Genomic DNA, 18,464 nt, shown 5'->3' with positions numbered 1-18,464 from the left:
CTAACTAAGAGTCATTGACAGGTGTCCCTTCCATAGATTTGTCTCAGATCAAAAGCAATCTAAACCCATGCCCCCTCCCCCACATCTGGTGGCAGTGAATTCCCTAACTTTATTATAGTGCATTGCTCTCTTTACTGGGCTTTAAGTGCCATTGTTTAGGTAGCCCCCCCCACCACCTGCAAAAGGGAGGTTTCAACACAATTAGAAAACCCCAAGTACAAAGAAATCTTTTGGGGGGGAACCCTAAAAGGTGAGGGTTAAAACAGCCCACCAGTGAAGTCATGGAGCAGGCCCAGGAGGCCCAGACTGCTGACAGCTTTTGCAGGGTGAGGTGGGGTGGGGTGGCAGACACAGGGAATGGGAAAAGGAACCATGTGTGTGTGTGTGTGTCACACTGCAACATTTTGCTGCAGGTCCCACACATGAAGAATTGTCGATCAACGTAAATGAGCAACTTCAAGATCTAGTGTTATGAGAGAAAGCGAAAAATCTCCCTATTTGTGCTCTCCATGCTATTCTCAATTTTATAAAACCCTGCCAGGTTAGTTCCCCTCTCTCCCTCTTGCTTTTTCTCACCCTTTTGGTCACTCTTGTTTGACCTGAAATAGTGCTATGCACAAATGCGTGCAAGAACAGACGGGAGGTGCAAGCAGGCTTTTAAGCCATGCCCATGCCGGTCTTGCATTTGAATGGGGAGATGTATTTTCTGGACATCACCTGCAGCACTTACCTCCTCCAGCCCCAAAGGTAGGGATAGCTGGGAGAAGAACATGGTGTAGAAACAGGGTGTTGCTGTTCATCTTGATGGTGCCTGAGAGTAGCCCACTAAAATACTGGATATACCTGTCACCAGGGAAAAGAGAGAAGGGTCAGCCACAAGCTCTTAGGCTTACCAACAGGATTCCAGGAGAAATTCTGGGTCTCAAACCTACCTCCTCCTTTACCCCTTAGCCTCTAAACTCCCTGTTTCATAATAGCAGCCAAGAGCCCCAATAGGTGGTAAGTCCCCATCTGTGTCGAACCACATCTGACAGCCCACGGGGTGCGAAGTGTCCCAAAGAAGAAAACATCTCCACAATTAGACAATCAGCATCTTGGGGAGAAAAGCTGGCTAGAATCCAGCTCCCCAATGTCTAGTTACCTATGTATAGGGAGCTTTTGTATGTGTATATGGGGGAAAATTCACTTGTATCAGGTGGTAATTCAGATGATTCAGTTGGCTTTGACAGCTCCAAAGCCTCCAGGCTTTATCAGGCTAACAGGAGGTTTACAACTAGCCCCCTGAATCACTGTTCCCCTTCCATCTTCACTCTCCATCTCCAAATCTCTGCAACACAGCGCAGCAGCTACTACACCTGTCCAGATGACCAGATCTGCTTGGTGGGAGCATAACAGCTATGCAGCCCCTGTTAACTGCAGGTGCACTGGGAGTGGGCCGTCCTGAGGGATGGGCAAATCTATCACTTTTGGTTTCTTGGTTTCTCATTTTTCCATTCTTAAGTTCAAGTCTCCACATCATGAAATCCATTTTTAAATCCTCATGAAAATGCATAAGCATTTTAATACAAATTTCTCCTAATACACGTTTTTGTATGCAATTTTGCCTATCATACACATTTTAGCAAAGCAATTTCCCCAAATATAATGCATTTTAATGCTATTTTTACTAGTATATGCATTTTTATGCAGAGTTTACCCTAATCTATGCATTTTTAAAAACAAATTACACAGGGCTCATCCACACTTGCACTTGTCCCATGCCTTGCAAGCACGGGTCCAAGCCGCTTTCTGCTTGTCCCGTACAATCTAGGCAAACGTCCGAGCAGTTTTGCCTTTGCCCTGCTACTTTCCCCCAGAAAATCTGCTCTTTGGTGCTAAATCGGAACAAACAACAATTGTGGAAAAGCAGATTGCCGTTTGTTCCGATTCAGCATTAAACCACAGGTTTTCCCAGTGGAAAGCAATGGGGCAATTTAAAGTATGGATGAGCCCTTAGCTGGAGAACTGCAGTGCAAAATTCGGAGAAGTGCAACTTTTGAAGGATGGCTGTTTCGGTTTGTGGATTATTCCAGAAAGTGCAAACCCGGTAGATTTGTCTTTAAATATGAACTGAATTGAATTTTCCCTTTGTTCCTAGCTATTGCACCTAACACTACCAGCACCTTTTCTCTCCCTGAGGATCTTGTGGATTTGTGAGAGTAGAAGAGCACGATGGATAGCCAGAATGGTCTTCAGGCACAAGGGCTTCGTATCTAGTGCAACATGCACACAAACACATCCACCCCATTTCTGTGTTTTCCTAAAGTTTCTCACAGCACACCCCTGCAACGCCTTGCCACAATGCGTTTCCCACCCATCCTGCAGCTTATTTCACACGCATGACAGCAGAGGAAGAGGGGAAAGTGGGGTGGGGGTGAACCTGCAGGCCTCACCTCTTCTGGGAGGGTTGCAGAGAAGCAGCCACCTTGTCCTCGCAGAACTTGCGCATGGTCAGCGTGCTGAGGGCCTGGTCTGCACTGAGGAAGGAAGAAAGGAAAGAGGCCAGTGGGTGCCTGCATGCTGGCCCCCTGAGGAGTCTCTGTCTTGAGCTGAAGACAGAAGCCAAGTAGAGTTACAGCCCACCACACACAACTACATTGCTTGGTACCTTGCAGAGATTTTGCTGTAGTACATGTAGGCTGCTACGATCACGCCGGTCTTGCCCTTATTGCCCTGGCACAAAGAGGGAGAAGGAGGGGGGCATTAAACACTGGAGCTAGGACCATAAAATGCAGTAGCACCATCAGCCTAGGAGTGCAAGACGTTTCCCAAAAAACTATGGGAACCAACTCAGAGGCAGGGGGAGAGACAGAGGAATGACTGTGAGAACCCACAGATAATGACTTGCAGAAGTCCAAAGCCCTTTCCCCAGTCTCTGGTGTCTTTGCAGTCCCCTCTGTCTCCACCCTCCACAGCCACTTCCCCTAAATGCCCATCTATAATGGCCAGGAAAATTAGGGCATTTCCCTCTGCACCTTGCAGTGAAGCACAACCACATGCTGTGGGTCTGAGTTCAGCCAGGTCTCCATGGCTTTGCAGATGGAGCAGATTTTGTCCAAAGGTGGGGCATGGAGGTCTGGCCAGCCAAAGTCTTGCACCTGTGCCGGGAAGGAGAGAGAAGCATACACATTAAGGAAGCACATGTGTATACGAAGGCAGAACAAATGGAACCAGAGCCAAGAGAGTCAGATTGTATTTTATTTTTTACTACAGAACAATGGGAAAGAGCATCTGCTTTGCGTGAAGGTGGTCCCAGGTTCAATCCCCAGCATCTGGGAAAAACTCTGGTCTGTAACCCTGGAGAGCCATTACCGGGCAGGAGTGGACAGTGGAGTGGCATCACACATTTGACCTCCAGGAGGAGAGTTGTTGCGGTGCAAGTGCACTGGCAGAGCCAATCCAGTGGTCTTGCACCACGTTGACCCCACTGCCACTTCGTTCCTCCTCCTCCTTCTCTAATCCCACTAAAAAGCAGCAGCAGCAGCAGTGCCCCACCACAACATCTGCTACCTCAGTCAAGGCAGAAAATAGCTGGACCTACACTCTGACTCAGCACAAGGCAGCTTCTTACGTTCCCTAGATCCTGCAACTGGAAAGCCAAGTTTAATTATGAAAATGCAAATCAAACAAATCTGTAGCTTACCCTTCACACAGCTACAATTCCTAGCACCCTTAACAAACTAAAGTTCCTAGGATTATTTGGGGGAGTCATGTGCCTTAAATGTGCAATTTGCATACAGCCAAAAGTGACAGCTGCAAGCTTGACTCGCTGTCTGTTTACCTTGTGTTTAGAAAGGCACAGACAGTTATTTTGCAAGTTTCCATCATTAGAATTTTCGAGACCCACCACCACAAAACTCTGTTCCCAGGTCAATATAAGCATTTGAGGCCCAACCCTTCTCTCCCTCACCTTGGGGTTCAGCCTGATGATGTCATGCCGCTTCTCTGACAGGTTGAGGAGCTGTTGACACAAAGAGACATCTCATTGGCTTCTGTTACCCACAGTGACCCCTGGAACGATTGCCAGCCAGCCAATATTGTACTCAGCATGCCAGTATTTCTCTGCCCCTCACCAGCACGAGTTGCAAAACCCCACCAGATTCTAACCTGGCTCTGTCTGCTCTAGTTCTGCCACCAACCCTGATGCCCAGGGACTCTGTTTTTAAATTAAAACATGGGCAACCCTTCCCCATCCTCCCATTCCAACTTTTCTCCCCCTCCCCAGACCAGTTCCATCAATCTTCTGTGCTCCCTGTTCCTTTGCAAGGCCTACAAAATGCAAAAGTGTCTCTGTACAGCCCAGAAGAAGAATACCCATAAGGGTATCTGAATTGGCGGCTTGCAGATTTCCAATGCCATACTTCAGGTAGGAGACTGAACTGAGGAACAGGGACGAATTCCAAGGGATGAGCTGTAGCTCAGGGGCGGATCACTTGTTTCTCATGCAGGAGGTCCTAACTCCTACCCCCTGTGTCTCCAGATAGGTCTGAAAAACACCCTTGCCTGAAATCAGACAATAGCTGCCAGACAATAGCTGACAATAGCTGAGCTAGATGCACCAATGGTTGGGCACAGTATAAGAAAGATCCCTACGCTCCTGTGCTGAGCATCCTGTGTCTACATGGTATGGTGCTCTCCATCTCTCTAAGAAGCAGGCATCCCTCACACACTCACTCAACCCCAGGTATCCAGAATGGCTCACTTTTTGATTTCACATGCCCACACTGCAATGGCCCCCTAATGGATGTTTTACCCCGGGATTCCCTTGGCTTCTTTACCATGTACTTGTCCTCATGCTTGGATTTTAGCATCTGGGCCACCTCCCGAAGGTTGCCACGGTAACGCTGCTCCTCCAAGGCCAGGGGGAAGAAGACAGAGATGATGCGCTCAGTGATGTAGGTGAGGTCAAAGTCATACTTGCGTTCCATCACGTGGTCTAGACTGAAACTCCTGAAGGAAGGAAGGAAGGAAGGAAGGAAGGAAGGAAGGAAGGAAGGAAGGAAGGAAGGAAGGGAGGGTTGAGGGAAGCAAGCCATGGTTGTTTTCTAATCCGCACAGGCCCAACTTACCACACTGCAAAAGGGACCAAAGAATAGAATAAATGTTGATGGAAAAGAGGGGATTTCAGAAAAGGTGTCCCAACATGGTTTCTAATTTGCCAGTTGGTTATTTATGATGTTTTTGCACAGCAGTATAATGCCACTGTCAGGCATTGTGGTTTCACTTGGGCCATATAGTCCATTTTTCAAACTATAGGCACAGGTCTGGGATTTCTAGGTCTGTTCCCAAGTCTGTTTTTTGTCATGCCATTTTCCCTGGGAAAACCAGCTGTTTACCGCTGAACTGGAACCAGTGGCAATCCACAGAAAAAACAATCAACATTTGCTCCAATTCAGTGGTAAACAGTGGGTTTTCGCAGGGAAAGTGGTGGGATAAAAAAACCACCCACTTGGATGCAGACCTAGAAATCCCAGACCTGTGCCTAGGAAGCAGGGCACAAAAGGAAGTGCTTCCTGCCTCACAGAATTTAGCTGAGTGGGGATTAGATGGTGATATGGGTGAGATATACCAATCTCCATTTTCTGAAGTTCCACTGATGAAGCAGAAGTCCACCATATCTTATCGCCATCCCCAATGTAGCTTGAATTAAGTAGGGATCTATTCAAATACAGGCACTGTTCTGACATGTAGAACAACTGCACCTATAGTTTGCATTGCAAATGAGTTTACATAATTGGGACTTGACTGAATGAACATTATCAATATTATTGTATATCAAACCACCCCTGAGCCAAGGCTCCTGAGACAAACACCACAACCTCATAGAAAATATGATCTCAAGAGATCATAAGGCCACACTTCAAAAACTACACTGCCTTCTTATTTGGGTGCTGATTTTGGAGGGGTTCCACCAAAAGATGAAGGGGGTGGGGGAGACAGGGTTGCCCAGGGCAGGTGTACCTCAAAACTATTGCTGGGCCTTTCCTAGGCCCATAAACATTATAGTTTCTCTTTGTCTTTGTTCCAGCTGAATGTGGCCAATCAGAATTGGTTGGAGCATTCCAGACTCATGCCTTTTGTAATCACGGAATGGTATTTAAATTACCACCTTCTGCAAAGCACAAATCTGCTGCTTGCAGAAGTTACAGGATAACTATAGGTCGCAAAGGCAAGTCAGCATGACAAGAATGCAAAACCTAAATGCAAACCCCTTACCTGGGTAGCGTGTTCCGTTGCTTAGTAGTGTTGAGGGACTTGGTAGAGCCCTGAAAAATAAATGTGGGGAGGGAGGAAGTTGGGGGAAAGCCATCAAAAAAGCACTTCCAAAGCAAAACAGCAAGCAAGAATAGAGTGACTCTGACTGAAAAGAGCAATGAATAGCATGCAGGAAACAGAGCAACAGATTTCTTTCTATTCATATTTCTTTCTATTCTAAAGCAGGAGTGTGGCCAAACTTTTTTTTGCCTGAGAGCTGCATTTCCCCTTGGCCAACCTACCAGGGTCCATATGCCAGTAGTGAGCATGTGGACCACATATGGGGGAGGGGGGCACACACCTTCGTATATGTGCACACTGGCATACAGTTTCCCCACCTTAGCTCACAGTGCCCCCTCTCCACTCATCAAAGGACTGATCTGATGACCAGGGAAGGAACAATCTGCATATCCACAGGGACGCTGAGCCCCACACCCACCATGGTACTGTGCCCACATTTCCCCCACTTCTGCTGCTCCTGTCGTCATCCAATGTCAGATCTACAAATTCTGCCATGGAGGGAAGGTGTCTGCACTGCTGCCTCCCTCTCTCGTGGGCTTGTGCCCCCCCCATCCCCACAACCCCCCAAGCAGAAGGAAGTCTACAGGTTTGTGTCTCATCTCACTACTGCAGCACATCCTAGCTCAATATAAGGGAGTTTCCAATGTTCCCGTGCTCACTATTCATGTTTTTTTAAAAGTGTGCTTAAGCTGGTCAACCTTACCACAACTAGCCAACTGCTATTTGCCCCTAAAGATGAATTGGATGGCTGTTCCTGGATGGGGCTCAACAGGGGTGTTCTTTCAAAATGAAAGCAGCCCGCTTAATAATGCCTTTTGCAAAAGCACAAATAATGTAAGATGTAGTTTGTCTCAGAGCTGTGAATGAGGAAACCCTGTTCTGAATCTTGCTTCTTGTGTTAACCCGCTAGCTGGCTTCAGCCTCAGTTCCCCACCTGCAATATAAGGGCTAATAATATGAAGGTAACAGGGAAACCACTGATGGGCTGAGAATGTCTCCTTGAGTTGGTGGATGATATTTGTAGAAAAAGCAAATAGGTTTAGGGCTCTCTCCTTCTCAGGCTATACTTCTTAAGAACAAAACATAATGATCTTAATCTTTTCCCTCACTCAGATTAGCATGCATAGATTAATAAATAGATATCTTTGAAAGTGAGAAGTTTGTTTTCATCCCTTCCATCTTAATTGACTCACCTGATAGAAAGGCTTTTTAAAAGTGAACTTAACAGGTTCACTTTTGACATATCTAATAAAAATACGTCAGGAAAATTTCAGACTTTATAAATGAGTTATCCAGCCATTTGCAGGAGCTGGAAGATGTACCACAAAAATATTTATCTTCAACCAAAACTTTGGCTGATTAACATTCTATGGCCTTTTGAATGTGATTGTGAGAGGGCAGGTTATTGGTCTGTTCTTGTTTTATTATGTATTTTGTGTTCTCATTTTGTATTTTTTATGTTGTGAACAACCCTGTGATCTTTGGATGAAGGGCAATATACAAATTTTAATAATAATAATAATAATAATAATAATAATAATAATAATAATAATAATTTATGTTTAAAGTGGTAGCATGCCACTTTAATTAGCCATGGCTTCCCCAAAAGAATCCTGAGAAGCAGAATTTGTTGAGGGTGCTGGGCGTTGTTAGGAGGCCTCTATTCCCCTCACAGAATTTACAGTTCCCAGAGTGGCTTAACCATCGATCTGTCTTTGCAGGGAACTCTGGAGCACCTGGAGGAAAGAGAGGGAGGTCGCCTGCAAAGCCAACTATCTTCCCACGTCAGCATTTTTAAAAAGAGAGAGGGAGATTAGAAGAAGTTAGAGAGAGAGAGAAATGAACTCAAGTTATGAAACAAATGTCTCTTTGACTAATGTGCACTGAACCTAATGCGATTTTAACGAACGAGTCATGAAATGAATAAAGACCTTTTAAGTAGAAAAATGAATGTAATTACAAGCAGAAGAAGAAGAAGAAAAATGCCCTTACATGCCCTTCCTGATTACATGTCAGCATGGTGTCTAGAAACACAGTTTTCAGTCGCTAGTGAATCAAACTTTAGACTGGAAAGCCCCGCAGGCAGAGTTAAGAGAGTTTAGAGAAAGCAAAGTCTTACCAAATGCTCAATACGCCGGACTGGAGCTGTATTCCTCCTCTTGACAAATGGGGAAGAATGGGGAGAAGAAGAGTGTTTAGGAAAGCAAAACAAAATCACAAAGACGAGCATTAAATGCAAGACAGCACCATGCAGCTTCTATGGCTGAGACTCTCCCCAGCTGCAGTGGGGGGCCTGAAGCTCATTCCTTGATGGCTTGATCCACAAACCAGAGTCGAAGGAGAGGTACACAGGGGCAACAGTGACACGACACCTTCCTACTGGGATAGCCTTTGCCAACCTGGGGCCCTCCATATGTTTTGGACTACAACCCCCATCAACCCTGAGCATGGGCCTTGCTGGTTGAGACTGATGGGAGTTAGAGGTACCACTAAAAAGCGAGTGAAATGGAGCTGCTACTACTGATAATGGCTTCCTCATGTCAAATTCTCCTCCCAGCTACAGTGTAATTAACCTTACCCCCCTCTGATGTCTGCCTGCTTCTTGGGAGAAGGTGCCTGCTTCTTGGGAGAAGGGCAATGACAGGCCTAGACAGCATCTTGAGAAGTAGAGACATCACCTTGCCAACAAAGGTTCGTATAGTTAAAGCTATGGTTTTCCCAGTAGTGATGTATGGAAGTGAGAGCTGGACCATAAAGAAGGCTGATCGCTGAAGAATTGATGCTTTTGAATTATGGTGCTGGAGGAGACTCTTGAGAGTCCCATGGACTGCAAGAAGATCAAACCTCTCCATACTGAAGGAAATCAACCCTGAGTGCTCACTGGAAGGACAGATTGTGAAGCTGAGGCTCCAGTACTTTGGCCACCTCATGAGAAGAGAAGACTCCCTGGAGAAGACCCTGATGTTGGGAAAGATGGAGGGCACAAGGAGAAGGGGACGGCAGAGGACGAGATGGTTGGATAGTGTTTTCGAGGTTACCAGCATGAGTTTGACCAAACTGCGGGAGGCAGTGGAGGACAGAGGTGCCTGGCGTTCTCTGGTCCATGGGGTCACGAAGAGTCGGACACGACTAAACGACTAAACAACAACAACAACCCCTCTGATGTCATAAAATGTGCATTTCTACAGCCCTACTGCCCACGACACCTAGTAGGGAAAGCAACGATGTCATGACACAGGAGTGGGTTTTAAAACATATTATAGAAGGGAAGAGGGAAAACTTGATATGGGAGTACAATTTTCAGTGGCAGACCCTAAGTTTTAAGAAACTTCTTATACCCTCCCTAAATGAACTGCAAATTCACAATTTAAAAAAGAAACAAGTACAGTATGCACATCCTTGTGACCTCTGCAGTTTACATGACCATTCTTTCCTTGATCATAAGGTAGTGAAGTTGATATAAGACGATAGCTTGATATGGCCCAAGCAGATCACACTGTTTTGATGGGGTGAGGGCATTCAGCAGCTTGCCATGTCCTGGCAAAAGGTTTCAACAAATGCACTCACCCCAGAGAGTGTGGCACCACCCTCTGGCAAGCCTGATGAGCTTGCCTTTCCCTTGGGGTGGGAGCTTCTCCAACAATGCATGCTTCCCCCAGCTTGCCCCTTGAGAAATTCTGCTAAGAGCTGGAACTGCCATTTTTGGCTTGGTCAGCAAGCTCAGCCAAAAATTGTTGACCCTTGCTTGCGAACTCTTTGCTTCGCATGGATTATTGCAGCCAGAAAGGCAGGTTGCAATCTTTTAATGTCAGCATAGTCAAAAGAATGTCTCGCCGTGCCAAACACAAATGACTTACAATTTCATTGTGTTGAGAAAATGGCCATGTGGCCCGATTCCTGCCCTCCCCCCACACCTTGGTCACTGAATGGACAGCTATTAATAAGTTGTCAGCCTGGTTCCTCTTTACATTTCCTGGAGACTACTTGTCTCTCACTTCCTTTACTGTCTGTTCAATTTGGGACAACCTGCGAGGGAAACAGAGCCTGCACTCAGGACTGGGAAGAGGCGGGGGACATTTGGTTGCACTTTAAAGAGGATACACCTGTTCTTTCAAGCTCATTGTCATTGCAGCAAAAAGCTGGCAAGCCACCTGATAGGCCTTTATTTTGTTTTGTTTTGTTTTTTGCTTTGCTTTGCAAGCAGAGAAAGCAGTTACAAACTTCAAAAAAGGACAAATAGAACAAGGAAAAGCATAAAAAGGACAATCAATAAAAGAGAGAAAAGTAAACAATACAGTGGAGCTACAGATAATTAGGATCACATACAGCTTTCTTACTATCTTGACTTCTCTAAAAACTAACATGAAGCCACATTCATCCTCCATTGCAAGGCTAGAGTCAAGGGACCATCCATCTCCTAAATCACTAAACCAGCCATGAGCTGAGTCTCCTGAGTCTTCCTGACCTGTGAGGTCACTAGAATACCTTTGCTGATCCCAGATTCAAGGCAAGTTAAGGCCACAATCAATTTGGGAGTGGGGTGGGGGTCTGCAAGGCCCTCTGGAGCAAGCAAGTTGGACAGCCTCTTATCTGTATCGTGGCATTTCTGTGAAACATTCCTGTATGGTAGACAGTAGCCAAAAAATCATTGTGCTTTAGCTGGCCCTTCTTGCACTGGGTGGCATAGAATGCCTTCCAGTTGCTAACAGGTTAGCTCACAGGGAAGGTTGCAACTCCTGTCTTGGCCCTCACAGAGAAAATAGGCCCTTCAGATGTCAGCAGCAAGGGAATGCATCTCTCAAGTTGCATTATTAACATTTCTTTCATTCCCTCTTCAGTGGGAGATTTTGCTTCCTGCTGCCATTAATCTGGTCTGGTTCCTTGCAGTTGTTCTTTCACATTCTCACAGCAGCACTTACGAGCTTATGAGCCGGGCTAATACTGTTCCCACCAGGCTGTGCATCCCATTTCACTACCTGAGGCGAATCAGGAAGTGCTGCCCTGTACTACTGTTGCCACCGCTCCTGCCACCACAATTATCTGCCACTACTGCCTGCACCACGTGCCCTGCCATATCCGTTGCGGGCAGAGAAGCAGCTCCATCATGGCACCAATTTCAGGCAAGATCATGCCCCAAATAGCCCTGATCTTGGCTGAAACTGGTGCCAATGCCGGCGCCGCTTCTTTGCTGCTGCTGGTGGAGGTGGTGAGGTGCCCGTGGAAATGCTGCCTCAGGAGCTTCCGCCACCTGAGGCAGTAGCCTCACCCTGCCTAATGGCTGGGCTGGCCTTGGATCCCACTGCCAAGACGTGTCCAAGAGTACACAACAAATCCAAAGCTCAGCTGGGCTTTCAACCCAGGAAACCACCTCTCCCTTCCATATTCCCATCCACGCATTTATGCACTCTGAAGAAAGGACTTTCCTTACTGAGTACTCTCACAAACCTCCACAGCAAAGACCCACCTATAACCTCAACTGCAGTTTGGCTCATAAGGAATAGCTCATCAGAGAACTACTTCATCAATGGCAGGTGGTGGTGGCTGGAATCCACCCACCTGCCAGTATTTAGCCTTCCTGGTTGTGGAACAACTGTCCCCCCATAAACTGTTGGGCTCCAACTCCCATCATCGCTGAGGCCAGTGGCCACGCTGGCTGGGGCTGATGGGAGTTGCAGTTCAACAACATGTGGAGGGCACAGGATCCCCACCCTTGCTTTAAGCAGCGGAGTCACCCACTGTGATTTGCTCATATACAATCTTCTCTCTAGGAAGGAACGCCTGGGGAATGCTATAATTCTATGAAGGAACTGTAGATATGGGGCAGGATCTGACTGCATTGCACAGGCTGACTGGGGGCTTCTGGTATCACATACACCTCTCCTGCCTCATCCTTGGTAGCGGTTTTGTCAACATAAATTAGTTTATCATCATTTTAAAAGTTCCAAATAAATGTTAAATTGCTTGGGAGTGTGCAAGACAGACAACTCCATCAGTGTTTGGTTTGCTGATGCATATGCCTGCCAAAACCTTTGCAGAGGTGAAGCCAGGTGAAAGGCCAAAAAACATGGTGAATTTAGAAATACATGCCGTCATGCTTTGTGCTAAATCCCCATCCTCACTGAACTAAAACACAGCAGACACCAACTATGCAGGGGATGGGGAAAGGCCACAGGTAAGGCATAAAACATACAGTGGACGGCTAGACATCCACACTTACCAGTTCAGGTAGAGGGAGGGGCTGGCAGGATGACGCTACCTGGAAATGAGAAGAAACAGAGAATGAAAAGTCCGGCTGCACATCCCTGGCTGCTCAGCTGGGAGGCCTCCCAGCTCGCCAGCATCCCCACAAACAGGGCTTTGCAATGACCAAACCACCCCTTCCTCTCTCCATGCTCAGGAGTGGGGGGAGTGGAGAAAGACTCTTGCTCAGCTCCTCGGACTGCCTCTCTAAGAGGCAGGATCTGCCTCTTTTTCCCATCAGGGTGTTTGCTTTGGCCTGGGCTGGGCCCTTCCAATGACGGCGCACACATAGGCAGCAATTCATCACGGCTGGAAGGCAGAGCGGGCAGCACAGCGGTGGGGGCTCTGCTATATATAGAGAAATGTAAACAGGCTGCACCCCACACCCAGGAGGGAAGCACAGGGAGGCTATTCAGCCCGGCTGCTCTCCCATCTCACCTGGTGAAGCTGCCTTTGCATCCCTGGGTGACCTATGAGAGAAGAGGGAGGGACCAAGTGCCGTCTCCTTCATCTTCTACAGGTTCTGGCACTGCTGCTTTCAGGGGACAGAGAACCCCCACCTCCCTTGGCAGCCTGATCTAAGGGATGAGGCCACGTCAGCAAGGGGCTCGCCTTGCTCCTCCATGGATGTTACTAGCAACAAATAATTGAGTCGGAATTTATTAATATTTGTTCAACTGCTGGCTTTCACTCAACACGCGCACACATGAATGTGCATGTATGTGTCCGTGAACAAACAAAAACTGAACATCAGAGTAGAGCTAAACATGACAGACAAATATAATCCTGAGTGCCCGTGGTACTTTGTTAGATAAAAGCTGTTTCGGGGGGGGGGGGATTTGGAACAGAGAAACATCAGTATGCTTAATGCTCTCCTTGCCTGCCACTTTCCCCGCTCCTCCCCCCCCCGCCCAGGCCCCAGAGACTGCTCCAGAGACATGTTTATAAGGGCGTACAAAAATCAAAATGTGAACCTGAAATAGGATAATGCTACATTTTTTGAAGTTCTAAGTAGAATATTTGTGAGCTAGGCAAACACTTCTCCTGGAGGATTCATTTGCTTTCCTAATAAGAACGCCAAACATTAAGAGATGTACATAAATGGCCAATTCCTGTAAATAGGAAGATTCTGTTTCACCTTTCCTTTCATGTAAAATGCCCTTTGAAGCAGAAAACAGGGAAGGTTTTATTTAACATCCTGAGGAGAGAAAGAGGGACCATGTGGCTATACCATTAAACCTCCCCAAATGAAATTAGTTTTAATATTAGACATACCACTCTAACTAAGAGCAATTTTTATAGATTGCTTTTTTTCAGCTTGATTTTCCAACATTCTTTGATGAATTTGGCTGCTAGATGGATTCAAACCAGATATTATTCAGAAATATTGCTTCCTTATTGCAGGGGTACCTAAGCCCTGTCCTGGAGGCCTGATCAAGCACATTTTGCTAGTCCCCAAATACTCCATCATTTGGCAGTGGCAGCAAAACCAAAAAAAGAAGGTCTGATTGGGAGTTTGGGAGAGAGGTTGCCTTGATGGTAGGGGTGGGGAGAAATTCCATTTAAAGTTGAATTTTTCATTTAAAGTTGAATTTATCAAAATTGGACTTCCTGAAACAATATAAGAACAGAAACACAGCCATCCTTCAAAATTCACACTTAACACTTACATTAAGGGAAAAGGTGTATAAAAATTAACAGGCTGCCAATATCACACAAAAGCATTATGTTAGGAGAAATTGCTTGCAAAAATGTGTACAAACTGCCAACAAAAAATGTGTTTAGAGGAAATTCGCACCAAAATGCTGAGGAATTTTCATGAAGATATATATTTTTAAGATGAGGAAAATGAGAAACAGAGGGATCCTGTCACCCCTACCTGATGGGGATGCAATTTGCTTCCCTCCCAAGTAATCAAATTGATCATTTGATGAGCAATGAAGAGACCAACTTCCCTCATCAGCTGTACAGCAGAGATCTGCTGCGGAGCAGAGGCTGCGTCATGTGGTGGGGGGGCGGGGGGGATAAGGGTGGCCACGCCTACTTTGGGTCATGCCCACTCCTGGCATTCACCCCTCCAGTTGGCCACGGGGGACTGCAGCCCTCGGTCCAAAGAGGGTTAGGCCACATCCCTGCTTTACACAACAAGCACATTTATTTATTATAGTTATTTTAAATCATTTATTTGCCACGTCTCCAAATCAAAATTCACCCAAGGCATCTTAAAATATTATTAAAATAAGGGTATGTAAACTGCAACTGAAAAAAAAGTAGAGCCTTGAAGCTCCCAAAGAACAATTCAATCAACAGGTTCTGTAAGCATCATTCGTAAAATCAGCAATGAATAATCTCCAAAACTGAATCAAGTTGCTAATCAAAACAGGCAGCTGAAACACCATCTATATAGAATTTTGTACAGATTCTGTCACAGCATTTGAAGTCTTAAAAATTATCAAGTTTCTGCCATGGGATCATATAAGAAAGTTCCTAGATCTCTTGCTTCTGAAGACTTGTTTGAGTAATACGTAGGTTGTGTGTAGCAGGAAAAGTCTTTGTGTCGTGCAAGGGAGAGCTACCAGCTCATCTCTCACAGCTTTTTCATTTTAACCTTTCCACCCTCCACAATGCCGTGCTTTGCTGTAACTTCCAAACAGGTTTTGCAAAGTTTTAAAGATCAGGTTCAGAACTGTCAGAAAGGATAGGCTTATGTGCATTCATTTTGTTAAACCTGCGAATTTTAGCATGAGCACTGAGTTTTGGAGTTGCAGCATGTAAATAAAAAGGTAAAGGACCCCTGACAGTTAAGTCCAGTCGTGTATGACTCTGGGGTTGCGTGCTCATCTCGCTTTACAGGCCGAGGGAGCTGACGTTTGTCTGCAGACAGTATTTCCGGGTCATGTGGCCAGCATGACTAAGCCGCTTCTGGCGAAACCAGAGCAGCGCATGGAAACGCCGTTTACCTTCCCACCGGAGTGGTACCTATTTATCTACTTGCACTTTGACGTGCTTTCAAACTGCTAGGTTGGCAGGAGCAGGGACCAAGCAACGGGAGCTCACCTCGTCGCAGGGATTCAAACCGCCGACCTTCTGATCGGCAAGTCCTAGGCTCTGTGGTTTAGACCGCAGTGCCACCCACGTCCCTTTTAACATGTACTGTAAATACCCCTTATCTATTTTTCCTTATGCAGCTGCCCCCTTCATGACAGCATATCATTAATCCCTTAGTGATGAAATCACCAAAATGATGTAGAATCAGATCAGACTCTTAGGCTTCCAACCTAATTTCAAAATACCACAGGCAGGAAGCCCTTGGGATGGGGAGAATGAAGAGGGTGTCAGTCACTCTGTGTGTGTGAGAGAGAGAGAGGGGGGGGCACAAGAGACGTCAGGAAAAAGAAAAGTAGGGGGCAGGCCCACTTTGGGCTATGGTTGTGCCCGCTGCTGGATTCAGTCACACCCAAATAAACTTAGCAGCCCCCAAGAGATTGCCCCCATAAGCAATGTGGCTTTGACAGAAAAAGAATCCCCCTTCCTACCTAGACAAACAGGAGCTGGGATGCCTGTGCACATGTGTAAAGTTTTTCCATGAGTCACACACAGGAAACGAACGGCTGCATTTGGGGGGAAGGGGAGGGTGATTTTACCACTACGCACATGAACCCTGCGCTTACATGCTGGAGCCCATCATCTTTCCTTAAGAAGCTCCCTTACAAAAACAAACTCTTCCCTGCTCCCATCTTGGTCACACTCCAGACTAAGAAGAGTTTATTTCTGTTCCTGGGCTGCATTATGAAAACTAGGTAGGTAAGAGTCAGACGCTCCCGTGTTGCACTGCAATAGAACTTCCAAAGCAACTTCCAAACTAACATCAGGCAAAGATTCTGGTTGTTGGAAGAAAGAGCCAAGTCTCCTTTGCAGGACAAAACTGATCCCTCTGCGCAAGAGGAAGAGATATTGCAGGGGGCTGGACTAGAAGGCCCTCAGGGTTCCTTCCAACCCTCCAATTCTATGATACTAATAAAGGAACTGTAAAGTCGGAAGGAACCCCAAGGGTCATCTAGTCCAACCCCCTGCAAAGCTGGAATCTTTCTAGGGCTCAAACCCACAACCCTGAGATTAAGAGTCTCATGCTCTGCCCACTGAGTTCATGAGATTTTAATTTTTAAATGCAAAACACATTGCCTCAATGGGTCCTATGTATTTTTCAGACCTGGAAAGCTGTGGGGCTTTCCAAGTAGTTTTGTCTGGGTGTCAAAGCTAGTTGCAGCTCCTGCCTCTGTCCCATCATGTGGTGCAAAGTGGCAGGTCAGAGGGCCTTTGTCAAACCAACTATCAACACAACCGAAATTACACTGTGTGTGAACAAGGGTGCAATTAAGTAAAGAGACAAAAGAGGTATTCTTTTGTGACCTGTGCCTTTAATTAAAGAAACAAACAAACACCAAGTGGGATGGAGAATATCTTCTCTTCTGAAGCCTGGGGGAGTTGGGGGGACAGTTTAATTTGCCAGATTGTTATTAGCACTCCGAAAAACAATCAATAAGCATTTTGAATCAAATCAGGCCCCTGTGACCTGCCAGCTGTTGCCCTCTGAATGACTTGCCTTTTGGGGCAGAAAGAGGATTCCCCACCCTTTCTCCCTATCCTTCATCTAAATTGCCTCTTGAAGCAAAGCTTGGGAGTTTTGAATACACAGATTTTGTTTTGTGGCTGAGCAGGCATCTTGAATCCTGGGGGTAGGACACACCTACCTGGTGGGATAAAATTATACAGCTGATTGTGCACAGCTGGGTTAACATTCAAAATGGAACCAGAGTTGAATAGCGTAGTCCTATCACTTTCAAATCCCAATTCCAGAAATTACAGGGCTGTGAATTATGGGTTGAATCCAATGTAACTCTAAGTAAAAGTTGTTCAGTTAGAGCAAGGGTTTATAATTGTGCGATGGAGTTTTCCCATCGCACACACTTAATCTTCTCTGAGTTCCCCTCCACAACCTTCCTGAGCAGATTTGAGGAAGATACAGAGTGCAGGCAAGCGGAGGAGAGTGCGGAAACGTTCTGTTGCACATTCTTTGCACTGATGGAATGAATGCAGTTTTTGGATTTTTATGTATTTGCTGCATTCTTGTGGAATTTTATCACTTAGTTGACTGCTACCAACTGTCAAACTTGGCCTACAGGGAGAGAGGGAGGAAGGGAAGGATTGGGCCCTCCACCATGATCCAGTTCCCCACCCCTGCTCTCTTACAGTCATCTACTGCTTCAGGGGCTGAAAAAAGGGGCAAGGATTATGACTTGGAATAAGAGACCTAGGAATCAATGACTCATAATCCGCCCCTCTTTCCCTTCCCCACACCTTCTGAAATAATGTTTTACACCATTATTGATGGGAAGTGAAGTCAAGAGCGGGAAGCAGGAGAAAAGCTTAATAGTCAAAACAAAGAGAATCTTGTAGCAACTTAAGAGACTAAGGGCTCATCCAAACTTCTGCTTGTGTCATGCCTGGAAAGCACTTTCTAGACACAGGTCCAAGTGGTCTACCCCTTGGCCCCTTCCTTTCCAAGTTAAAACCCACTCTTAGCGATAGAGTGGAACAAAAGGCAATCAATTTGTCCTTTGCTCCAGCTGAGCTCAAAGAACGATTTCTCCCAGCAGAACGAGAGGAAGTGTGGATAAGCCCCAACTTAAGGAAAAGCTTTCAGGAACTTGAATCCATCAGGTGCTCCACAACAACTTGGAGCAAGGCTTTCAGTTTGGCTGCCCATTTTGTGGAAGAGCATTCCTCTTCAGATTTGACAGACACATTTCCAGGAACAATTGAATACTTTTTTTTAGGTCTCTGCTTTGGGTAATTATTTGCATCATTTTTCAAACTGTTCTACTTTGTTTTTATTATAGGATTGAGAT

The 18,464-nt window shown here is 46.0% G+C and overlaps 1 protein-coding gene across 5 annotated transcripts in view; it reads right to left on the bottom strand.

Annotated features, from left to right (window-relative positions):
- Positions 1 to 18,464, bottom strand: part of TNS2 (tensin 2) — a 130,126-nt gene that overhangs the window by 28,471 nt on the left and 83,191 nt on the right. For all 5 annotated transcript variants that reach the window (XM_081898093.1, XM_081898097.1, XM_081898095.1 and 2 more), the window contains 9 exons: positions 12,533 to 12,571; positions 8,435 to 8,473; positions 6,256 to 6,305; positions 4,818 to 4,989; positions 3,950 to 4,000; positions 3,015 to 3,137; positions 2,648 to 2,712; positions 2,433 to 2,516; positions 731 to 843 (listed from right to left, as the gene is read on the bottom strand). In XM_081898093.1, coding sequence (XP_081754219.1) covers positions 731 to 843; positions 2,433 to 2,516; positions 2,648 to 2,712; positions 3,015 to 3,137; positions 3,950 to 4,000; positions 4,818 to 4,989; positions 6,256 to 6,305; positions 8,435 to 8,473; positions 12,533 to 12,571 — 736 coding nt within the window. The remainder of the gene's footprint in view (positions 1 to 730; positions 844 to 2,432; positions 2,517 to 2,647; positions 2,713 to 3,014; positions 3,138 to 3,949; positions 4,001 to 4,817; positions 4,990 to 6,255; positions 6,306 to 8,434; positions 8,474 to 12,532; positions 12,572 to 18,464) is intronic.

Source organism: Podarcis melisellensis (assembly GCF_964234715.1).
Source record: "Podarcis melisellensis genome assembly, chromosome: 2".
In the NCBI taxonomy this organism is placed as follows: Eukaryota; Metazoa; Chordata; class Lepidosauria; order Squamata; family Lacertidae; genus Podarcis; species Podarcis melisellensis.
Note: the sequence above shows the minus strand (reverse complement) of the source record. Positions and strands in the feature narration are given on the sequence as shown.